The sequence below is a fragment of the Macrotis lagotis genome, chromosome 4 (genome assembly GCF_037893015.1).
Source record: "Macrotis lagotis isolate mMagLag1 chromosome 4, bilby.v1.9.chrom.fasta, whole genome shotgun sequence".
Taxonomy (NCBI): domain Eukaryota; kingdom Metazoa; phylum Chordata; class Mammalia; order Peramelemorphia; family Peramelidae; genus Macrotis; species Macrotis lagotis.
The window spans coordinates 187,334,301-187,359,627 of NC_133661.1; the positions used below are offsets into that span (position 1 = coordinate 187,334,301).

At 37.0% G+C, this 25,327-nt stretch overlaps 2 protein-coding genes and 3 non-coding genes across 8 annotated transcripts in view; 4 read left to right on the plus strand and 1 right to left on the minus strand.

Annotated features, from left to right (window-relative positions):
- Positions 1-730: 730 nt before the first annotated feature.
- CCNB1IP1 (cyclin B1 interacting protein 1) overlaps positions 731-25,327 on the plus strand; it is a 33,956-nt gene continuing 9,359 nt past the window's right edge. The window contains exons 1-4 of one of the 4 annotated variants that reach the window (XM_074234990.1): positions 731-2,959; positions 4,937-5,005; positions 6,347-6,469; positions 14,690-15,038. In XM_074234990.1, coding sequence (XP_074091091.1) covers positions 14,742-15,038 — 297 coding nt within the window. In that variant the 5' untranslated portion in view covers positions 731-2,959; positions 4,937-5,005; positions 6,347-6,469; positions 14,690-14,741. Of the gene's footprint in view, positions 2,960-4,936; positions 5,006-6,346; positions 6,470-12,812; positions 12,938-13,074; positions 13,285-14,689; positions 15,039-25,327 lie in introns of those variants that run through there. The other 3 variants (XM_074234991.1, XM_074234992.1, XM_074234993.1) reach the window with 3 other exon arrangements.
- Positions 2,380-2,454, plus strand: LOC141523220 (small nucleolar RNA SNORD126). Its single transcript, XR_012478408.1, has one exon. It is a non-coding gene; the product is annotated as a small nucleolar RNA SNORD126 (small nucleolar RNA).
- LOC141523218 (small nucleolar RNA SNORD126) lies at positions 5,287-5,363 on the plus strand. Its single transcript, XR_012478406.1, has one exon. It is a non-coding gene; the product is annotated as a small nucleolar RNA SNORD126 (small nucleolar RNA).
- Positions 8,564-8,709, plus strand: LOC141523205 (small nucleolar RNA SNORA79). The gene has a single exon (XR_012478396.1). It is a non-coding gene; the product is annotated as a small nucleolar RNA SNORA79 (small nucleolar RNA).
- LOC141520151 (heterogeneous nuclear ribonucleoproteins C1/C2-like) lies at positions 23,011-24,246 on the minus strand. Its single transcript, XM_074231973.1, is given in 4 exon segments — positions 23,011-23,267; positions 23,270-23,713; positions 23,873-23,892; positions 23,933-24,246. Coding segments are annotated over 4 exon segments (891 nt in total). The 3' UTR covers positions 23,011-23,154.

The following is a 25,327-nucleotide window of genomic DNA, read 5'->3' on the forward strand; positions in this document are numbered from 1 at the left end:
GTTAAATGACTTGCCCAGAGTCACAGCTAGATAGATCTGAGATGGGATTCCAAGTCCAGTGCTCTATTTCCATAGTGTAGGCATAAGTGATTGGAACCTCTATGTTGAGGAAGTGCAAAGGAGATTACTTTTGGAGTTATCATTTCATTGAGGATTTAATGTGAGTTCCCAAGTTAGGGTCTATTATCTCTACATAAAAGAAGTAGTGCCTTAAATGTATAAAAATGGATTGCTATATTCTGATGCAGCACAAGTTTGATGTTCAGTCTATTTAAATAATCTTCATGAGCTTGCTTTAGCTTTGCTAAAAATAACAACCCCTAAAACAACTCAGCCTGATTTTTTTTCTGGAGTATCACAGACTCTAAACAGGGTACTAATCCCTAATCTCTGTTTCTCTCTGTCTCTAGTCAGTCTGCTTGGCTGTCCTAGTGTATTTCAATAGATTTTTTTTTGTAATCCTGCCTTGTATTTTATGCATTAAAAAAACATCATTTTGAGAAGAGGCCCATAGGCTTCACTAGACTGTCAAAGGGTCTGTCTATACCTTGCTAAAGGTTAAGAACCTGTTCCAGAAGAAACAGGAAAGCACATCACTTTAACCCCTTTTAAGGGAAGGGAAGGGTGGGCCTTTGCCCTGGACTTACTAGCCAATCAGGTGCTTCCATTGTTTCTTTAAAGCTGTTTCCGGGCTCTCCCACCTTTTTCTTTATTCTGCCAATGGCTGGGTGAGTGGTGCTTGGGGAGTTGGGCAGGCGGGTAGCTTTTCAATCCCTTTTAAGCCTGGGTTTTGGGGAGCCATCTGCTCTTTCTTTCACTTCTTGGTGCCAGCTGGAAGCAAGATCAATTTTTGTGAAGTCCTGAGAAAGCCAGGGGGTGGTATGGGGCTTTAGCCTGGGAGGGCAAAGTTGAGCTGCTGTTTAGCCCAGGCTTCTGTCTGTGACCTGGAGGCTTCCTAAAACTGAGCTGCACTGAGCTCATTCTGAATAGCTGCAGGCCTGGGAGTGCTGGCTTTTTAGGCTAATGTGGCCTGTTGCCAGGGGGCATGCAGTTCTGAGGCTGAATCTGAAGTCTGACTTTGTCTGCCTTCCTTTCTTATAAGGTGGGTGAGGAGAGTAGGGACTGAATCTTCATTTAATGAACACTTTGAAAATTTTACTGGATCATTATTTTAACCTTGGAATTTTGCTGCTAATAATATTTGGGCTGGATTGGGAGAGACTGAGTAGAAACATTAGAGCCAGGGTTTCACTGGGCCTCTGAGATAGGAGCCCTTGGAAGGGTAGGGTGTCTTTTGAAAACCTTGAGTTGTGAACTACAATATGCATTGCTAGTTTCTTTACTCCAGTACTTTGATGGCATTAAATGGTGTTGGCCTTCAATTTAACTTATTTAGCCCCTTTTTCTTTTTTTAATCAGTGAGATTAGTAATAAATGTTGTATTTGTGTGTGTGTGTGTGTGTGTGTGTGTGTGTGTTTAATAGAAGAATGATTGAGACACGCAGTCTAGATTCTTAATGCTTCATTGATTCATTCACCAAATATCTGGTGATGGGTGAGAAGTATGATGGTTTGTGGGGTTCTTCTTAGCTGTTCTAGTTTTCAGAAGTGGGATAGGATTTTGTTTGCATGTGTAAGCTTTTTCCTTAAGACAAAATTTCTAGTGGTTATTTTTATAGCAGTTTATGCCATGAAAGGTGTAGATGGGGGGGCATTGTACTGTGTGCTAACAGAATAATTATTAAATATTTTAAAAATGCCATGGATTGCCTAATGACTTTTCTACCAAAGGTAAATTGTATTGACAACCCTTTATGATCCTTTTGCTAACACCTATCCTCTTTTAAATATGGTTTAATTAATTTGTAGTGCTTATGGTAAGAGAAGGGGAGAAATGAGACTACTGGGCTTTGTGTCTTTAAAAAACCACGTGGTCTCTGAATTCTCAGGCAGGTCTGCAGGTGGTAGTGCTGCCTTCTCTATAAAAGTTAAACTAGTGGTGAGTAAATTTTTATAGATCTTTAGCATTTATATGATATAACTGAAGCTTAGTATATGCTAAGAAGAGTAGAAATAGACCATTTTTAAGATGCCTTTTAAAATGGTCATTTTCTTTTTAACAGTGTGATCTGGTTTCTCTTAGCAAACAGATGCTTGTTCAGGTGGATGGATACTGGAGTAGATCTTAAAGTAATTGTCTTCATTTTTAAGCTATCCATTTAAGTGAATTTAGGCTGAATATTGCTAATCTAGAATGGGAAATAGATGAAGAAAACATGTTAAGCCCTTCCGTAAAATGTGCTTTGAATCAAAATCCCTCTGATGCCCTTGATTTTAATTTTGTCTTCAGTGGAAAAATAGCCTAGTTCCTGGGAAAGTTTCCTGCCATGATGAGCTGCATGTTCAGTCCGTGTTTCACATGATCACTGATTATACACATGTTCTGAGCAGAGTCCACAGGAAGATTTTGACAGTGGGCTGGGGATGGGGAGAGAGCCATTGACCAAGTTATTAATTTTTTAAAAATTCCTAAAACCCCCTCACATATATTAATCTGACTTCCCCATCACCAGATATAAATTTAAGTATCAAAGCTAATGTGGGGTATCTGGAAGAGAGGAGATAACAGCAAACCACACCCCTGATTTTCCCAGCTAGAATTGACTTAATATGGTTCAAGCTCTTGGCCATATTAAGCTGTAAGGATAACATCAGTTCAAGTTCATGCAGACCAGTTCTGGATAGCAATCGAAAATTTTCTGCTTTCAACTTTTAGATTGAAGGTGGATTTGGTTTTTAATTAGTAAGGGGCCTTGTCAGAGGAGGAGGCATGGCCCTGGGCAAAGCTGGGAGGCAGAAGTCCAGCACCAGAAAAAGAAAACTTCCTTGTCTCAGGTCCACACCTAGCCCAGGTTAAAGGATGGAGCTCAGCATGGGAAGGGCTGTATCTCTGATACAGGTAAGTGCTAAGATATTTGTTTATATTCTCTAACTGATTAACTTGTCTAAATATCCATCTCTCTTTGGGGATAATAAATTCTTGATAGCCAAGCTCTTTTTTCTTCAGAAAGTTTTTATTAATTTTTGAGTTTTACAATTTTTCCCCCATTCTTGTTTCCCTCCCCCCACCCCCCCACAGAGGGCATTCTGTTAGTCTTTATATTGTTTCCATGATATACATTGATCTTAGTTGAATGTGATGAGAGAGAAATCATATCCTTAAGGAAGAAAAATAAAGTATAAGAGATTACAAAATTACATAATAAGATAGCGGGTTTTTTTTACTAAATTGAAGGTAATAGTCTTTGTTCTTTGTTCAAACTCCACAATTCTTTCTCTGGCTACAGATGGTATTCTCCATTGCAGATAGCCCAAAATTGTCCCTGATTGTTGCACTGAAGGAATGAGCAAGTCCATTAAGGTTGATCATCACCCCCATGTTGCTGTTAGGGTGTATGATGTTTTTCTGATTACAATGTTTTTCTGGTTCTGTTCATCTTGCTTTCTGAGTACTTCTGTGACTTAGGAGATCTTTGTTGAATCTCTCTGCCCCTGTTTCCACATTTATAAAATGAGAATAATAATGCACCTACCTCCAAAGTCACTGCCTTTAGCAAAAGACAGTCCCTTGACCTCAAGGAGTTTACAATTTGATGGATGATGCTTTGCTGACTAAATATCTTCCGAAATCAGAAATGACATTCTTCAGTCTTGTGATCTATCTATCTATCTATCTATCTATCTATCTATCTATCTATCTATCTATCTATCTATGTATCTATCTATCTATCTATGTATCTATCTATCTATCTATCTATGTATACTTGCCAGTTGAATATAAGTTCTTTGCTGGTGCTGCATTACTTAAAATTCTTACCTCTTGAGAGGCAGAGCTCAGGTGTTAAGCTGTAGTGGGGGCCTAAATCCAGTCAAGTGTCCTCACTAGGACCAGCCCCTGAGAATGGGGCTACCAGGATAATGTGGGGCGACTTAGCAAAGGTCAGAAATAGAGCAGGTCAGAGATCTTTCTTCACCCCAATGGAATCAGAACCACTCTTTCTGTATTTACAGCTTGACAAATCCATCCATATGTGTATGTGTAAACATTTTTTTAGGATACCTATTTGAGGAATGTTTTTCATTTTTGATATTTAATAGAATTTAAGTTAGACTACTGAGTCTTCATTTTATCTACAATGGAATGTTAGTGACAGTGGAGTTAATAAAATACTTGTCTGAGAGATGATGTCAAAACTGAAAGATAATCCTGATATAAATTCCATTGATTTGATTTTTCCCTTCAATTTAGTACATCATCTAAAAGGAAAGAAAGTCAATGTTTCAGTCTGTTTCACATGATTTTTAGCTCCTGACACCAAGAAACCTTTGCCTATTGCCATCTTATAGCATGTTTCAGAGCTTCATGGTTCTATCTCATTTTGTCTACATAAAAAGGGGAAGTTTTCAGTTTATATACAGAAAGAGGCTCTGTCCCTGTCATGATAGGTATTTAATAAATAGCAATCCTTGGATTAGTAAAACTGAAAGTATTAAAATGTTTGGTCAGTGAATTGTAACTTACTTGAATATTGTATTTTACTGAATAAAACTACTTTCACTGTTGGGTCTTTTGGGTATGTATATATATATATATATATATTTGTGTTTGAAAGTATGCTGTCTTTGCTCAGGCATGTTAAACTAATAACTTTGCAATTTTTAGCTAACTTTTATATTTGGCTCCTAAGCAACATAGCCATTAGCATTTAGTGTGATTCATGGCCAATGAATCAGTATTGAACATTTGATTCAAGATTAAAAAGCTCATCCAGAAAAGTGACTGAAATGTCTTTGAAACAATTTTTATGATTTAAATGAGGGTGTGGCACAGTGTAGTGCACAGTCTCATTTTCATATATGTGGTCTCATTTCCTAGAAGCTTCAAAGAGCTACCACCAGTTTTAATGTGAATGACTGCAAGGCAGAAGCTGCACTTGTATCCGAGGTGAGTTCAAAGGAAGGTTCTACCTTCCCCTTGGATGATCAAGTCTTCTGACTCAGTGATGGAGGGGAGGGAGCACTCAGTACATCTGACCAAGTTGTGAGCAGCTTGGGGAAGTACCTTGTTTCACGATCTTCTGTCCTCTGGTTTGGGGCTTTACATTTCCATTGAATGAGTAGGTCATAAATCTGGATGAGTGAGAACCTTTTTTGTCACTTTTGAAGCTAAAGGGCTTATTTTGAGTTCATTAGAAACCTCTAGAAGTTAATGTCACACACATAAAGTGTCTGCCATGATGAAATGCATTTCCAGTCCGTGTTTCAACTGATTACCATGATTGCACGCATACTCTGAGCAGACTAGAGCCAGAGGTGAACATTTTAGAAAAGGAGGTTGGTTTTGTTCCTAGACTCTTGGGTTTGGTTAGTGGGCTATATGCCAATTCTAATTTTCTTGTTTATAATATCATAGTGTAGATTTGACTGGTACCAACTTCCCTTCTAAAAGGAGACATTATTCCTTTTAAAAATGAATGACATCTTGACAATTAGGTAGAAATAATGAAAGAATGAATGAAAAAACTTTAAACAGTTGCTTTATAAATCAGCATTTTGATAAATGCTAGGGAAACATGACTTGACAAACATCAATAATCATGAACCTTTTCATATTCATGTAGTTATAAGAAATACAATCTTAGGAAAATATGTAATAACTGTTTCATTGACACTTTTTGGTCATTACTATCACTTCCATGTAAAAAATGAATACTGCTTTCTTCTAACAAGTATAGTCAAACAAAGCAAATCATATGTTTCTCATATCTGAAAATGAAATAAGTTTGCATCTTCTACTCTTGGCCAAGAGGTATAAGCTCATTATGTCAGTTTTCTATAATTACTGCCATTTCATCAATATTCTTTCTAAAAGATCAAGACAGCCCCTTGAGGAAGATGGGCTTAAGTTGACCTCATTTGTATTCTTGGGGAGAAAATCAAGGTGGGATTATGTGAAAATGGTCTCACTCATTTTTTTTATTTGGATTTTTTTTACAATTTCCCCCCTAATCTTGCTTCCCTCCCCCCCCCCCAGGTCTCACTCATTTTTAAAAATTACATTTTTTCCATTTACATGTATCCCTTTGCAAGCTTTTGAATTCCATAGTTTTCTACCTTCTGCCCTTCTCTTTCTCCTCTAAATGACAGCAAGCAATTTGATATGTTGTACATGTGCAATCATGCATGTTTCCATATTAATCATGTTGCAAGAGAAGAATTTAGAGCTAAGGGGCTTAGAGGAAAGTGGAAATCACAGTACTAACATTTGAATAATAATTTTTTGTAGCTTTTGGCCTTTTCTTTTGTAGCAAAAAAGCTGAAGATGTAAACAAATTCACTTTGACCACCTGCTTAGTAGTAGAAGTCATTATTTTAAGTCCGAGTGACAGCTGCTTGGTCTCTCCTTATGGTAAGTTTTTTTTAGAATTTAGAATTTAGAATTTAAAGAAAAATTATTAATTGAATGTTTTGACTTCGTAAATTTAAAATGGATAGAGCAAAGAGGTTGAGTGGCACTGGATCTTAGAAGCTCCCCTCACCTACATCACAACCAAATCCTTGATGATATATACTGATGCAGCTTTGGATGGCTTGGGAGAATTTTTCTATCCAGAAAGTGATGGTTACCAAAATGTTGTTGGCAATTATTAGTAAAGGACTTTATAGTAATTCAACTTGCTAACCTATACACAGGTATAATTTTAAATTTTTGAAATGGACTGTCACTGAAAAGTTTGGGTTTTACACGTATGTAGCAAATTTCAAGTGTGAATGGACAACCAATGACCAGTGGGGGTTATGACCTGCTGGAAATAGCAGCACTGGCAATCATCTTTAGTTCAGTTTTATCTTTTGAAGTTTGGCCAAGAGTATAAATATGTGATGATGGAATATGGGGAATAACACAAGTAGTAAAGTTATATTTAACCTTTGAGGACATGATTCAGAGGGGTATTATTACTATTAAGACTGTGGCAGAAGTTGGAATGCTTCAAATGGGGTGTTAATACTGGACTGGAACTGAATCTACATACCATGTCACAAAAGTTCATACTGACTTGTGAAATTTACCTTCTAGCCATGAAGGCATTTTGTGAGGACATTTTAGTCATTAGAGAACTATTGAAAGATGATTTTTTTTGAAGGCCCTAAATGGTAACTGAAGTTTATTTTAAATATATAACCTGTGCTTATTATATTCAGAGGAAAGTTTTGTAATTTGAGTGGCATATTTGGAAAGAGTTAACACTGTAAAACCAATGGAGTTTTAAGTCATCGTTTTTTCATTTTTTTAAGGAGATAGTTAAAAATCTGAAGCATATACTAAGAGTAATTTAAGAAATTAAAGGGAAAATTGACCAAAAATATTCATGCTGGATAGCTAATGTTTATTAAAAAAAGTATCTTTACATTTTTTTGCACTTATAATTTGTTTGGAAAGCAGAAAGTTGTTAGGAGAGGGTCACAATGAGTGTTTAAAGAAAATAGACTCAAGTTGAATTTAGAAGATGAAAATTTTGTTTGACCATTTCTTTAAATTTCTTTAAATCCTTGATGGAATAATTTTTGGCAACAATCACCCTTTTCCACCCTCCTCTTTTTTAGTTAAATTTATTTTCCCTTCATTCCATCTTCTCTTCATCATTGGAAAACAACAAAAAAGCAATATATATATATATATATATATATATATATATGTGTGTGTGTGTGTGTGTATATATATATGTATATATATACATATATATACATATATATACATATATGGTTAAGCAAAACAAATTTCCATATTGGTCATGTTAAAAAGGTCTATTTTCTACTGTCAGTTACTGAGTCATCACTCCTGTTCAGAGAGGGTTAGCATGCATTTTATTGGTCCTCTGGAATCATGGTTGGTTTTTGTGTTCATCAGAGTTCAAATTTTTCATTTTCTAGATCTTTGCCCCTGAGAAAAAGTGCTACTAGTATAGGTCTACCAGAGGTTACTACATGTCCCTTAATAATTTCTGTAATACGTCAATATTTATTACATTAATATATTGTATCATAATTTGCTCAGCCCTTCTCCAATTAATAGGTACCCTTAGTTTCCAGTTCTTTGTCCATATAAAAATTATTTTTAAAAAATTTGTTTTTAAAAGTTGAGTTGAACATTGTAGGTAACTTTTCATTAATTTCTTTAGGGGGATAATGTATTTACTGAGACAATTTAGTAATTTTTTGGAGGGGTTCCAAATTATTTTTCAAATAAAGTGGACCAATTTACAACTATCAATATTTTATTAAATAGTGTGACATTCAGAAAGTGAGAATTAGAATCTCAGTTGCTTTGCTTTTCTCTAATAGTGATTTGGAGCATTTTTAAAAAAATATGGCTCATGAGAGCTTAGAGTGGTTTCCTTGAAAATTGTTGGTTTGTATTCTTTTACTATTTTAATAATTTTGACAATATGTCCTTATTTTTAATACCCAGTGAATTCATAAGAAAGTAGTTTTGTTGAGATCCAGATGGCTGTTCCTCTCATTGCTTTGAGGTTCGTCAGTGGGGTTTTAGGCCATCACAGATCAAATTTGGTCTTTCTTCACTCAGGGCACCATTGGATGGATTGGCCATCTGTTAGTGCTTTCTGAATTTTGCGGGACCAGACATTTATAGGGCTAATCTGATCTAATCACATGGGTTACTCCTACTTATAATTGAGGCAGTTGATCTTTCAAATAAAAGGTAATTCATATCTCAATCCTAAGGGGGGGAGGGCAAGGAACTAGATTAAATTGAACTAGCAGTTAAAACTTAATTATGGTGTAGTTTTGCATTATATTCATGTAAACTGACTTATGTACTTTTATAGATTTAATTATTTGAAAGATTGTTTTTTTGATTTTTTAAAAATTTTTTTTCAGAATGAAGATAGCAGATTTTCACCAACAGCTGTAAATGGATGAATCATCTTGCATAAGAACCTGATAAAATTTCTTTAGATTTTCTTTTGCAAGGCAATGGGGTTAAGTGATTTGCCCAAGGCCACACAGCTAGGTAATTATTAAGTGTCTGAGGCTGGATTTGAACTCAGGTACTTCTGACTCCAGGGCCAGTGCTCTATCCACTGAGCAACTTGGCCACCCCCGATAAAATTTCTTAATATTTGATATTGTCAATTAGCTCTGTAAATTAACCAATTTTAAAATTAATAGTATTTGGATATGCTTTGAACATTTTTCTTTATGGGATACTTTTAAATGAAACAACTACGTATAACTTATATTTTATAACTTGGAACTTAATAAGTTCATTATAATTACATGTCTAACTAGGAGAGTCGATGGAACTCAGCTCCCAGAAATAACTATTTTGTTTCTACCTAATTTGAGCATGGTATTCCTAGGTGACTAAAATGCTTACTTTGTGATGTGTGTGTACCCTATATAACAAGTTCAGGAGTGCTTTTTCTCCATGTGAGAGACTTCATTATTACTATGTGAAAGGTTTTGCTTAATGTTCAAAAGGAAGCATTTCCATTCTAATATATACTAAGTAGCTAAGTAGCTTTCCTGTACGTTTTATGTAAGATTAAGTAGCATATAAAATTTTCAGAAGGCTATTTATTTGTCTTGTTTTGATCCCTATCAAAAAAGAACACATTTGAACATTGTCAAAAGTAGGCTTGAAAATTAGGTTATACTTAACAATACATTTAGTATTTGACAGTGTTTTATTTTTAATTGGATCAAATTTCCTTCGTCAGAGCAACTTGGAAAATTTTAAAGGAAGAATATTTCAAATTAGTAAAAAGTAATGATAATAAAGAATGAAACATTGAGGCTTGTGAGTTAAAATCTCACTGATCTTTCCTATCAAAAAATCACCTTTACAACTCTTACACCCCTTTTGAATATTATAGGGATCTTGGTTTGCATCACTTGTCTTTTTCCATGTCCTTCAATGGTCATTCTTATTGTATGCTTATTTACAAAGGAAAATAAAAAAGTCCTTCATGATGGTTCCAGTTGATCTCTTCCAATATGTTGTACTGTCATATTTGAGAAAGTATGTATATGGATGAGCTCAAATGGATGTAATTCTTTTTTTTTTTTTAGTTTTTGCAAGGCAATGGGGTTAAGTGGTTTGCCCAAGGCCACATGGCTAGGTAATTATTATGTGTCTGAGGCTGGATTTGAACTCAGGTACTCCTGACTCCAGGGCCGGTGCTCTATCCATTGCGCCACCTAGCTGCGCCAAAATGGATGTAATTCTTAAACAGAGAGGAAACATGACCCCCCCCCCTTTTACTGCAGGTAAAATTGGCTAGTCTTCTCAATTATGGAAGATGGGAGGAGACTAGAGACAATTCTATTACAAAGCTAATGCCAGAGTCCAAGATCTGAACCATGGCAGTTCCTAAGAGAAGGGGATGGATGCAAACTTTGTTGTGGAGATGTATTGAGAAACACAGAACCTGCTGGGTTATTAGGGTCAGGGGGGAGGTAGGTAAGGATAATGTGAAAAGTTGTTTTTGAACATGGTAACAGTGGTGTCCTCAGCAGAAAATTCTGGAGGAGGGATGGATTTTTTTGAAACGCCAGATGAGATGAATTGTTTGGGCATATTGAATTTGATATCAATTGGCCATCCAGGTAGAGATCTTCATCAGGTTATGTTTGGGAAATGTGGACTAGATCTACAAATTTAGAAGAAAATAAAAAAGGTAGAATCAAGAAATCCAAAAGGTAGCTAGAACAGGACCCTGATCTGAGCCTTGGAAGGAGAAGGCACATGGGATCAAGAACACACATGGGATATAACTCTTAAGACAAAGAACTATTGCCTCTTCAAAGATAGAACAATGGAAGAAGTAGGGTAATCTGCAGAGGAGTTTTGGTTACCTTTTGTTTAGTGATTTGAATTAATTAGGAGTGGAAGTTACTGCTGAAAGGATGGGGAGTGTCTTAAGGACACTTAAGGAGAAGGTAGGTTTGGAATGTGTTGAGGGATATATGATAAATCATGGGAAAAGAAAATGGCTTCACTGAAGGGGAGAGATGATACCTCTAGAAGTTCACCTCCATAGTATGGCAGGGAGATTGAAAATCATGCCATATGCTTGAAGAATCTAATCCCAACTCTGGTCCTGAATCAAGTCTCAACCTGCATGGCCCATTAGCTTATCAAAAGTCTGTCTGAAATGGACACTACTACCAAAAATATATATCTCTCCTTTTGTTAAGGGCGCTACCATTCTTCCATTCTTGTCACATCCTGGTGTATAAATTTATAATTATCCTTAATTCTTCACTATCTCATTCTCAACCAATACAGCCACCATTTTAGTTCAGGTATTTAGATTTGCCTGGAATATTTGCAAGGTTTCCTGCCTTTCCCCGCTTCATATAGCTGTCAAAATATCTTCCTAAAGTACAATAGCTTGATTAAATTCCCTTTAATAAGAAGGTATTCTGGCTTTCCCCTTAAAGTGAGTCCCTTCCATCTATTACCTGATTTAGCCTCTATATATCTTTTTTTTGCATTAAATTGTGTGCATATTTTCTCTCCCCAAGACTAGGCTTCTTGAGAGCAGATTGTTTTTAGTTGTTATACCACAGTAATTGTTTAGTCCAGTTTTGCTGGGCTCTTTGTGACCTCAGTTGAAGTATTTTGGCAAAGATGCTGGAATGGTTTGCTATCTTCTTTTCCAACTCACTTTACCATTGAGGAACTCGGGCAAACAGGATTAAGTATCTTGACCAGGGTCACAACAATAAATTTCTGAGGCCTGATTTGAACTCAGGAAGAGGAGAATTCTTGAGTCTAGGTCCAGCTCTGTGCATTGCCACACTTAGCTGCCCCTAGTATGCAGCAGTGCTTAATAAAGCTTGTTGATGACTTAGAAAAAAGGACAATTATGGCATAAAATTTGGAGAATTTCTCATCTTGCTACTGGAATTTTACTGGGTCTAGGTTTTGGCCAAGTCACTTCCTGGTTATCTTAACCATGCCACCTCAATGTCTTATCTATAAAATTAAAGGATTCTACCAGATGATATCCCAAGGTCCTTTTCCAGATCTAAAAATTCCATGTTGGGATGACTTGCTCTATGAACACGTTAGCAATGAATCATATAAAAAGTGTAAACTTGTCCCTAGCATTAGTCATGGATATGTAGCAGCTGGGTGGATGGAGCACTGGTTCTGGAGGATCCAAGTTCAAATTTGACCTCAGACACTAGCCACTAGCTGTGTGACCGTGGGCAAGTTACTTAACCCTAGCTGCCTCCAATCCAGAACCATCTCTAGGTCCTTCCTGACTGATAACTGGTCACTGGATCCAGATGACCGGAGGAGAAAGTGAGGCTGGTGACTCGCTCAAATCCAGGGGTCATGACATCATCCCTGATGTCATGGTCCTTCAAGAACGAAGGACAAACAACAGCAGCAGTTATAAACAACCTTAATGAATTTAGTAGAGGAAAGAGACTAGTAAAACCAGAAATTCAAATGCGCCCTTCAGGGCTTATTTATTAAGCTCCTACCTGAGAGGCAAAAAATTAAACAGGTTGATATGGTAGATTTGTGCTAAAATCTAGGAAGTTGGATGAATATTGGTGCAAAAGGTGAATGACAGAAAATGAGTACATCAGAGGGGGAAACTCATTCTGAAGACTAGAGCTTTGTCTCTAACAAGTAGCTTTGTTTCGCTGAGCCAGTGACAGCAGGGGGCCATGGCGCACGCGCAGTACGAAACCCGTGTTGTGGGCGAGAGGGCGCATGCGTTGCTCGGCCGGTGGGGGAGGGAGGGGAAGAAGAGGAAGCGACGCTCGTTGCGGCCGAGGGCGTCGTGCCGGCCACGGTGCTTTCCCGTGTTTCCTCTTCTGGCGGGCTCAAGTAAAGATTTATTTTTTTTTCGTTTCGTTGGTTCGAAGTTGCGATGACGTGTTGAAAAACTGGCCCGCCCTCAGTCCAGTCCCGCCCCCTCCCCGGGCCGTTCTGGAAAGCGCGCCTCCTTCGGGCAGGGCGCCACGGCGCCGCCTCCCCTCCCCCACAGCAGGCCTCAGGCGGAGGCCTGGCCGGCATTTACCTCAGGCCCCCGGCTCTTGCCGGCCCGAGCCCGTGGGGCAGGATTGGAAGGAGAGTCGCTACTGAAAAAGCTGAGTAGGATTCTAGTTCTAGAGCTGGAAGGACCCAGTGAGGCCTTCCTACCCAACCCCCTCTTTTTACAGCCCAAGAAACAGGTCAGTCTAGGAGTTAGAATTGGAAGGGACTTTAAAGGCCCAGCCCCGTAGCCTCCTCTGACCCCCCCCGCTCCCGCCGAGGAGAGGAAAGTCCAAGGAGGTGATGACTTGCCCAGGGTCTTCAGGTGGTCTTCAACTTGAAAGGTGGATTTGATGGGACCCAGATCCTCCGGTTTTTAACAATTTTATGAATCGAATTGAAAGTTGAGCTGCCTACTCAGTCAGTAGGGCATGCCCCAATAGCTCCCGTGGGACCCTGCTAGATGGTGAGGGCCTTTAAATGGGAAGACATGCAACTTGAAACCAAGCATGATTTTTGGCAAAATATATCAGTTTCTATTTTTAAAAAAGTCTCATTTCAGTCAGTTTGGTGTTTTAGTTAAGAGATGTGGATGAGAGTGGGGTGTGTAGGCCTATCTTGGATTGTCATAAAAAAAACTAAGAGAATTAGGTTGAAAGACCCCTGAATAAAATGTATCCAGATTTGGGATGAAATACCAGCCGTGTGGTCAGCCAGCAACTCTACTGTTAATTATGCTGCTAAATAAATGTGTTTAGTTTCTGTGGGCCTCCTGGATAAAAGTATTGGGTTTTCTTCATGACAGTGTGATATAGGAGGAAAGGAGGGAAATAAACATTTATTAAATGTTAGCTATGTGTCAGGCACTTGCAAAACATCTCTGATCCTCCCAACAACCCTATGAAGTTGGTGCTATTAGTGTCCTCATTTTAATAGCTAGAGAAACTGAGGCAGAGATAAATGACTTGACTAGGGCCAAATAAGTGTCAGAGGCAGAATTTGAACTCAGTTCTTCTTGATATTAAGTTCAATACTCTTATTTACTGTGTCACCTAGCCAATCAAAAAAGGAAAAAGAGAAATAGTATTGGATTTGGTGTCAGAGTACTTGGGTTGGGATCCCACTTCTGCTACTTAATATTTTTACGGCCCTGGGCGGATGGCTTAACCTGTTTGGTCTCAGTTTCCTCATTTAAAAATGGGCTATATTGAAAATTAGGTAGTCCTTAAGATTCCTTCAAGTTCTAAATCTATGTTCTCCGTGATAAAATCACAGATCAGTAGAAGTGGAAGGGAGCTGAAGTCTTCTAGTCCATATTTTATAGTTGAAGAAACTGAGGCTAGGACTGTGAAAGAATCATTAAACACATGGATAATTAATTAGTGGCAGAACTCAAGTCTCTTATCTTTCAGTTCAATGTGCTGAAAGATAAAAGAGTTTATAGAGTATGAAGTTATAAGACTTTTCTGAGGGAAGTACTGTCTGTGGACAGAGGAAACTCAATGTGGACTGCCCCCAAAATACCAAGAGGGCATATTAGCCATTCTTTCTTCTATTTTCTTCACTTTAAAGTTTAACTGCATATATTATTTAATTCCTCCTTAGAATTTCCTGCAACATCTTGGAGCCTGAGAAAAATCATTGTTTCTACTGAAATATGTCTATATGTGAAGACATGTTGCTCTGTAATTATCGGAAGTGTCGAATGAGGCTCTCTGGCTATGCCTGGGTAACTGCTTGCTCACACATCTTCTGTGACCAGCATGGCAGTGGTGAGTTTAGTCGGTCTCCAGCTGTCTGTCCTGCCTGCAATAGTACTCTTTCTGGGAAGCTAGACATTGTTCGAACAGAGCTCAGCCCCACAGAGGAATACAAAGCCATGGTGTTGGCTGGATTGAGACCAGAAATTGTCTTGGACATTAGCTCCCGAGCACTGGCCTTCTGGACCTATCAGGTAAATTATAGCAGTTAGTTAGTTACTCTATCTTTTTTAGAGATTGTGTCTTGCACTGAGTGGACTTTCCTATTTGCTAACATATGTGTGTTTCTTCTTATTTGTTTAAAAAATGAGCTTTTTGAAGATTTTAATATTTTATTTTGAAATGCTATGATATTGATACTAAATATGTATTTGCCCATTTCATAACAATATTAAGTAATATCATCATCAAAAATTGGTATAATGTAATTGAAAAGGAATAATATATTTATTCCTAGGGATAAATGAAATCTGGTAAATCTATAAATGATAAATATGAGATGTAAGAGCCTAAAATTGCCCTGTGATTTTAAAAATTAGCATGATGATAGGACAAATATTCTTCAGGGACAAAAGAGGATCAGTAAGAAAAAAAGACCTGATTACATCATTTAGCAATTGGACCTGGGATTCCAGGGTAACTGTTAAATTTTGAAGCAAATTAAATTAATCTTGATTTAAGAATTGTGACAAGGGGCGGCTAGGTGGCATAGTGGATAATGCACTGGCCCTGGAGTCAGGAGTACCTGGGTTCAAATCCGGTCTCAGACACTTAATAATTACCTAGCTGTGTGGCCTTGGGCAAGCCACTTAACCCCATTTGCCTTGCAAAAAAAAAAAAACCTTAAAAAAAAAGAATTGTGACAGAAATCATGATAGATCCTGTGACTTAGGTAATACTATAACTCCATTTTTACAAGAAGGAAGCTAAAGCACAGAAAAAGACAACAGCTTGATCGTATATTAATACTTGTCATGTTAAGCAGTTTTTACTTTATATGTAAAACTTTACTGCCATGTTAAAACAGATCACTCACAGGCAAAATCTTAATTGTAAATATTGTAGATTGTACATATGTAGATGGATATTGATAGAAAACACCCATTGATAATAGCAACTTTATTGTACTAGGAAACATTAAATAAATGAAACAGTGACAAGAGTTGGGCAACTAGCTGGCATAGAGGTTAGAATACTGGGCCTAGAATCAGGAAGACTCATCTTTGTGAGTTCAAATCTGACCTCAGATACTTATTAGCTGTGTGACCCTGAGCAAATCGCTTAAACCTTTTTCCTCAGTTCCCTCATCTGTAAAATGAGCTGGAGAAGGAAATGATAAATTATTCTATTATCTTTTTCAAGAAAATCCCAAAGGGAGCCGTAAATCTTGGACAAGACTGAACATCAGCAACAGCAAAAGCAGAGAATTCCTTTGCTGAAATGTTTAAAATGTTATCTGTATAAACCTGGTTTCTATGAACTTGTCACAGAAAAGGAAAGCTTAATTTCTGTCATGATGGAAGCTTCCTGGACTTTTGATTCCACATTGAATTTTGAAATTTATTACACCAGCTCAAAGCAAAAATAAGACTACTACCAAATACAGTAAAGGAATAACAATAGATAAAACAGGAAAAGAAAGAATCCCTCCTAGAGAGAACCTAGGAAGAAAATTATCAAAAAAAGAATTGACTAAGCAAACAATGAATAAATACAATGTAGTTAAAAAAAGAAATTTCCAAAAAAGAAAAAGCTACAATTTCATCTCTAGAAGAGATAATAGAATAAAGGAAATCTCTGAGCAATTAGAATCACAATAAGAGATATAAAGGAAGAACTGACATCTCTATCTAAGATAAGAAATAGGGTTGCTAACCAAAGAATTGAGGAAGCTGAATACAATGAATGACAAAATTGAAAAGATAGTGCAAAATCTCCATAAATCAATGAACTTTGTGATTCAATTCATTTCAATAAACATAAAATGTATGCTGTGTGCCCGGCACATAGTTGCAAAGGGTTTTGAAAACTCAACAGAGTATTTTGTAGTTACTCCTGGAAGCAATAGAAAATCACTGGAGTTTATCAAGCAGGGGGATGATGACATGATCAGTCTTGCCTTTTAGAAAAATCATATTTGTGGCTGAATGGAGAATGGATTAGAGTGGGGAGAACTTTGAGGCAGACAAACTCATCAGGAGGAGTAGAATGATTTCAGAAAGAATAAAAAAAAGTGCAGAGGTAGAATAACAAACGTTAGAACAAAATTAAAGAATGCGAGTATGTAAGGCACGATTTCTTTTAAAAAAAGGCAGCTAGGTGACTCAGACCACTTGTCCTGGAGTTATGAGTGCCTCTGGCCTGGGATACTTACTAGCTGTGTGACCTTAGTTAAGTCATTTAACTCTTAATTGCTCCCTTATCCTCTCTCATTCTCTCCCCTCCTCCAATCTCCAAACACACATATACAAAGAATCCCACAGAAGTGAAGGTGAAGGTGAAAGTTTGGTGAGACAATCTTTTTTTTTTTTTAGGTTTTTGCAAAGCAAATGGGGTTAAGTGACTTGTCCAAGTCCACACAGCTAGGTAATTATTAAGTGTCTGAGACCGGATTTGAACCCAGGTACTCTTGACTCCAGGGGCCGTGCTTTATCCACTGCGCCACCTAGCCTCCCCTTGGTGAGACAATCTTAAAATTATTGGTCTCCCAGAAAAATAGTTTGAATACCATAAGGAATGAAACTAATTTCATTTATTAAAGGGAAATCATAGGTAAGGTAAATCATTTTAGTAAGGAAACACCTTTTTATAGTATTGCCATGAACAATGAGATGTTAAGTGACTTGTCCAGGGTCACTGTTTAGATACTACAGGTATCCGGGTTCTTTTCTGTTGACATAATTTTTTTTTTTAATTTAAGGCAGTGGGTTTAAGTAACTTGCTCATAGTCACACAGCTAGGCAGTTATTAAGTTCCTGAGGTCGGATTTGAACTCAGGTTCTCCTGACTCCAGGGCCAGTGCTCTATTCACTGTGGCACCTAGCTGGTCAATGTTGACATTCTTTTGAAATCAAAGTTCACCTCACCCAAGAATGTAGTTGTCAAAATGGAACTTTATATTTAAGAGGTGAGTCTTGTAAGTAAGCAACTAGGAAGAAGCAGTTTACATATACATACATACACTCACGAGTTTGAATCATGTAATAACTATTCAACAAAGAGGGGGAATGAAGGGAAAGAATGGCATGAAATATGCTGAAAAGCAAGAGAATTTAGTTTTCAATCCCAGGTTAGCTAGCCTATAAAATTGAGCACATTTTATCATGGGAAAATATGATTGTCAAAGGAGATTAAAAAACTTGATGATGAGAAATGCAGAGTTGAGAATGGTCTTTGCCATGGTAGTTTTGGTTATTTTCTTGATTGCCTTTTTTTGATTATGAGGCCCATTTTTTTCTTAATCATTTAATATATTTTTGTCAGATATCTTGAGAATCATTACTTCAACATCCTGAACATTCTGTTGCTTTTAACTCAGACCTTCTTTATATATACTTGGGTCCAGTTCTTTTTCTTTTTTGATCCTAGTTTTCTTTAAGGATTATTTCTGTTTCTTCATAAAGTACTTTGATGATTGAAATGTTAGAGTACAAAATGTGAAGAACCAACTGCCATTTATGGAGAAAATAATTTGTTGTGGAAATAGTTAACATATCTTTTCCATTTATTTGTGTTCATACTTTTTTTTTTTGCAAGGCAAATGGGGTTAAGTGGCTTGCCCAAGACCACACAGCTAGGTATTATTAAGTGTCTGAGGCTGGATTTGAACTCAGGTACTCCTGACTCCAGGGTTGGTGCTCTGTCCACTGGGCCACCTAGCCACCCCTGTTCATCCTTTTTTAAAAAAACTAATATTTTATTTATTTTTCCAACTTCTTACAATGTAGTTTTTTAAAGAAAGATTTTATTTATTTTGTTTTACAAATTTTCCCCCATTCTTGCTTCCCTCTCCCCACCCCCCAGAGAAGGTATTCTGTTAGTCTTTACTACAGTGTAGTTTTTACCAATCTTTTTTTTTTAAGGGATTGAGTTTTACAATTTTTCTCCTTTCTCACTTTCTCCCTTCCTCCCCCCTGCCCCAGATAAAAAGCTATCTGATATAGGCTTTACATTTGTATCCATGCTAAACACAGATTGAAATTGAATTTGTTGTGAGAGAAATGGGAGAAAGAAAACATTAGAGATAACAAACTTACATGATACAACTTTTAAAAATTGAAGATAATAAGCTTTGGTCTTCATTTAAACACCATAGTACCTTCTCTGGATATGGATGGTATTTTCCATCACAAGTCCCTTAAAATTGTCTATTATAATGTTGAAATGAACAAATCTATCATGGTTAATCATCATTGTTAGGAGTGTGTATAATGTTCTGAATGTGCTCATTTCACTCAGCATCAATTTATGCAAGTCTTTCCAGGCTTTTCTGAAATCCTGTCCCTCATAATTTCTTTTAGAACAATAGTGTTCTATCACATACATTTACTACAATTTGTTCAGTTATTCCCCAATTGATGGGCTCCCCTCAATTTCCAATTCTTTACCTCTGTATGTGTTCATTCTTCTAATTTGATCTTTTACCATCTTATTCCAAGTGTCCTATAAATTATTTTTTCCATCATTTCTCTTTATTGTTTTTTCCCTGTCCTTGAGATTTTTTTTTCCTGTAAGATCCTTTATTGATATAGCTCTCTGCTTGGCAAGGAAATCAAGTAATTCATCTCTAAAATGAAGGAGTTGGGGGCGGCAGACACTTAATAATTACTTAGCTGTGTGGCCTTGGGCAAAACACTTAACCCCATTTGCCTTGCAGAAACCTAAAAAAAACAAAAACCAAAAAAAAAAAAATGAAGGAGTTGGTCTAGTTGTCTTCTGGAGTCTCTTCAAGTGATCTATGAATCCATGAGCCAATGAATTACAGTAGGAACTTATCTTAGTCTATTTAGATGTCTGTTTCTTTATATATTTTTCACATATTTCAGTTTCAACAGTTTAAAAAATATAACATGTCAGAATTGCCTCAATTACATGCCATATTATCTTAGTTTTATTCTTCTAATTTGGCATTGATTTTGATGTTTATATTAACATGTCAGTAGTCTGATTATACATGGGCAAAAATTATTCCCATATGTATGGCTAGGCATTTCCTATTAGAATATAGACACTATCATTATTTATGGTGATTTTGTTTGGTGTTTTACTATGTCCAGAATTTTATAATTTTCTTCTTGAAGAAAATATCAAGATACAGGCACAAGACACAATGTGCACTCTCTGCCCCCTTGGACTTTGAACCATGTTTGAAAACATGTTTTTCTCCATCTTTTCAACCCCCCCCCCCATTTGCATTAAGGTTACTATTTATTAAAGAATGTGTTAATAAATCCTTTTTAGAATTTATCTCCTTTCTAGATGGAGAACATCACTAAAAACAAACTAGATGATTTTGATTACATTAAATTAAAATGCTTTTGCACAGATAAAACCCTGTAATCAAGATCAAAAGAAATGTAGCAAACTGGGAAACAATCTTTACAACTAATGTTTCTGACAAAGGACTCATTTCCAAAATATATAGAGAACTGAATCGTATTTTTTTAAAAGAAAAGCCATTCCCCAATTGACAAATGGTTAAAGGATATGCAAAGGCAATTTACAGATGAGGAGATAAAAGCAATCCATAGCCATATGAAAAATTGCTCTAAATCATTAATTATTAGAGAAATGCAAATTAAAGCTTCTCTGAGGTACCACTTCACACCTCTCAGATTGGCCAATATGACCAGAAAGGATAATGATCATTGTTGGAAGGGTTGTGGGAAATCTGGGACACTATTACACTGTTGGTAGAGTTGTGAACTCATCCAACCTTTCTGGAGAGAAATTTGAAACTACGCCCAAAAAGCAACAAAAATGTGCATACTCTTTGATCTAGCAATACCACTACTAGATCCATACCCTGAAGAGATGATGAAAAAGGGTAAAAACATCACTTGTACAAAAATATTCATAGCAGCCCTGTTTGTGGTGGCAAAAAATTGGAAATCAAGTAAATGTCCTTCAACAGGGGAATGGCTTAGCAAACTGTGGTATATGTATGTCCTGGAACACTATTGTTTTTTTTTTTAATTTATTTTTTATTTTGTACAAATGAATTTTTTATACATTACTAAAATATTCTTGTTTAAGAGTAAGCATAATCCCCCCCCAAATAGACCTGCATGAGTGACAAAGTAAACGAGTGAGAAAAAAATTAAAATTAAAACAAAAAAATAATAATAATAGTAGGTGTGGCCAGGTGGCTCAGTGGACAGAGCACCGGCCCTGGAGCCAGGAGCACCTGAGCCCAAATCCAACCCCAGACACCAAACAATCACCCAGCAGTGTGACCCCAGGCAAGCCACCCCAACCCCATTGCCCTGCAAAAACCAAAAAAAAAAAAAGACCCAAAATAAAATAAAATAATAATAATAGTAGTGGGGTGACCGGGTGGTGGACAGGGCCAGCCCTGGAGCCAGGAGCACCCGAATCTGAATCTGGTCTCAGACATCCAACTATCACCCAGCTGTGTGGCCCCAGGCAAGCCACCCAGCTCCATTTACTCTGCAACCCCCCCTCAAAAAAATAATAATAAAAAATGTGCTTCAGTCTGGGAACATTATTGTTCTATTAGAAACCAGGAAGGATGGGAATTCAGGGAAGCCTGGAGTGATTTGCATGAACTGATGCTGAGTGAGATAAGCAGAACCAGAAAAACATTGTACACCCTAACAGCAACATTGGGGCAATGATCAACCTTGATGGACTCGCTCATTCCATCAGTGCAACAATCAGGGACAATTTGGGGCTGTTTGCAATGGAGAATACCATCTGTATCCAGATAAAGAACTGTGGAGTTTGAACAAAGTCCAAGGACTATTTCCTTTAATTTAGGAAAAATCCCCTGATATCTTATTGTCTGATCTTGTTATCTCTTATACTTTATGTTTCTTCCTTAAGGATATGATTTCTCTCTCATCACACTCAGTTTGGATCAGTATACAACATGGAAACAATGTAAAGATTGACAAATTGTTTTCTGGGGGGGGTGGGGGGGGAGGGAAGTAAGATTAGGGGAAATTGTAAAACTCAAATAAAATCTTTAATTAAAAAAAGAATTTATCTCCCTTCCTATTCTTTGCAATAGAGTTTGGTGCATAAACGCCTGTTATTTTCCTGACAATCTTTTTGCTTATGCTTATCATGGATAATGCAAGACAAAACGATCAAATACCCTGTGAAATATTACTTCTTTCCTTTGAATACATGATAACATAAACTCTGAGCTCCTTCGTTAGCTTCTCCAATGAAAACCTGATGGAACTATTTTTCTATTTAGCTACAACTTACTTTAGGCTTCTGATTTTACTTATAGCAAAAAAAATATCATTGTTGATGGGATTAATTTGTATTAAGCCCATTTATTGGTTTCTGCACAATTCATATTTAGGGTGCCAGCAAGGAAGTTAATCTTTTAGACAGTCTAAAAATTGTGATTTTTTAGCAGCATTGGCCTTCTTTTCTGTCACCATTATTGCAGAAGAAAGGAAAGGAGCCACATAAGACCATAAATTATTTTTTTTTCCTTATTTTATGTGTTGCCATGGCCAAAGAATTCATCATCAGGCAGGTAGGCTACTCACTGGTGATGAATATCTCCATACTTAAATAATTTTATTCACAAAAAAGCAGGTACAATTGCTGAAATCATAGTCATATGTTTTATAATTTTTAACATAAGTTAAAAATGAATAAATGAACTAAATATAAAATGTTGCTATTAAAAAGTGAGAGGAGAATGAAAAGTTATATCTCTCACAACTATGGCTTGGGGATGAATTTGTAATCAGTCACAACATAGACAAATAAAAGACTAAATAAATTATTTTCCTATGAAAATAAAAAAGGTTTTTGTACAGATAAATGAAAAATGAATTACCCATGATTAGACCAGGGAAAAGATCTTTTTTTTTAAAACCATACATCCTTTTTATTGTTAAGTCATAAAGAGGTATCAAAATTAAAAGAGCAAAATTACAGGAGACTTAATATAACTACTAGGAGAATTGAAGGAAATGGGAAAGGGACTAGGTGCAGGGCAGAATTAACAAACATGGGAAGGATAAAGTTGGGTACAACAGTGAACATGTGCTGGAAGATACTAAGGGAGAGGATCTGGTGAAAAGTTTGATCATAGACAAGCGCCTAGGTAAAGAAATAAGAGTCGTCTTCACCATTAGCACTGTCTGTATCTGTGTCATCCTCTCCTTCAGCTTCTTTTTCATCATCCTTGATCAACTCCAGCTGGTCATCCCCCCATCTTCATTATCATCATCATCATCCAGTAGGTCCCCCTTCTCAGCAGAGTCATCTGCACCCCCCTCAGACTCCTTCACATTATTCTCATCCTTCTTCAGGGAGCTGCTGCTCTGCTCCTCTTCTGACTTGTCATTCTTCATCTCTACTGTTTGCTTGCTTTGTTCTTTCTCATTTTTTTCCAGGCTCTCCAATAAAGAATCCATTTTCTGTTTTATCTGGGTTGTTTGAAGATCATCACATTTCAATTTGCCAGATTTGGTTGAAGAGCCCCGCTGTCCACTCTTGGAATTAAAGTCACTTTTGCCTCTGCGTGAAGTGTTTCCTGACACACACTGGCGTTTTGAGGGCACTACTGCACGAGCAATGGGAGGAGGAGGTGGTACATGTGCTGGGTAGCTGTACATCCTGTCATAATAATCTCGTTGAAAATCATAATCCAGGGCGGCTAGGTGGCATAGTGGATAAAGCACCGGCCTTGGAGTCAGGAGTACCTGGGTTCAAATCCGGTCTCAGACACTTAATAATTACCTAGCTGTGTGGCCTTGGGCAAGCCAATTAACCCCATCTGCCTTGCAAAAAAAAAAAACCCTAAAAAAAAAATCACAATCCAGATCAAAGGAAGAGCTTGAGTAGAGGGGACCGAGAAGGGTGTTCTGGTACTGACCTGTACATCTCTACTGCAGAATGCTTCACACCTGCTTTTCCTCGGTTCACTTTTGGCTCTGTGGCCAGATTAATATCTAGAACCTGGCCAGCAATCATTCTGCTATCCTCTCCTGCCACAGTAGCTGGGGCATTTCGCTCATTAACATACTGAATAAAGGCAAAGCCCTTGTGAACAGAGCAGCCCACGATCTTGCCATACTTTGAGAAGATGGCTTCAACATTAGTCTTCTTAACCAGAGTGTTGAGATTCCTAATGAAGACATGGGAGTTCATGGAATGGGGGTCAATCTTGTTGGTGACATTGTTGGCCATGGTGTTTGATGGTCAAACAGCCACAAGTATAGCTGAAGATCAAAAAAATCTCACCGGTGGGGAGAGGGAGAAAAGGCTGGATTCTGAATCTCTGACTCCCCAATTCGAAAGCGGGAAAGAAATGGACTACTGTTCCAGATGACCTCTCCAACCGCTGCTACTACTTCTCCGTCTCTGTCCAGGGAAAAGATCTTTACACAAATATCTCTGATAACAGTCTGACATGTAGAACAGAGAGTTGACACATATAAGATCAAATATCATTCCCCAATTATTAAATGATGAATATAAATTAAATGATTAATGAATAGCAATAATTAATGAGTTAATGAATATATTGAATAAATAAGGAAAACAAGCTAAAATTAATCCTATCAAGATAGTAACTTTTTTTTTTAGTTTTTTGTAAGGCAAATGGTAAGTGGCTTGCCCAAGGCCACACATAGGTAATTATTAAGTGTCTGGGACCGGATTTGAACCCAGGTAACTCCTGACTCCAGGGCCGGTGCTTTATCCATTTATGCCACCTAGCCGCCCTGATAATAACTTTCTAATCAGAGAAATGCAAATTAAAACAGTTATGAAGTCCACATAGTAGGATTGGCAAAGATAGCAAAATTTAGTGTTAATGAAGCAACAGAAATAATTGCACTGATTCATTGATGTGGAACTGTGAATTGACCTGACCATTTCCAAAAAAATTATGGATTTATGCAAGAAAAGTTAAAAAATTGTCCATGCCCTTTATCTCTGTAATCCTGTTACATTTATAGATGTTATATAAAAGTATTCCTAATAATTCAATTTTTACTATTAAAAATAGAAACAAATTATATATTTTTTGTAACACAAGGGTTTTAATTTTTTTGCCTTTTTTATTAAATTGTTTTTTTATTAAAGATATTTGAGTTTTACAATTTTTCCCCCCAATCTTACTTCCCTCCCCCCACCCCCACCCCCCCACGGAAAGCAGTCTGCCAGTCTTTACATTGTTTCCATGTTGTACATTGATCCAAATTGAGTGTGATGAGAGAGAAATCATATCCTTAGAGAAGAGACAAGAAGTCTTAAGAGGTAACAA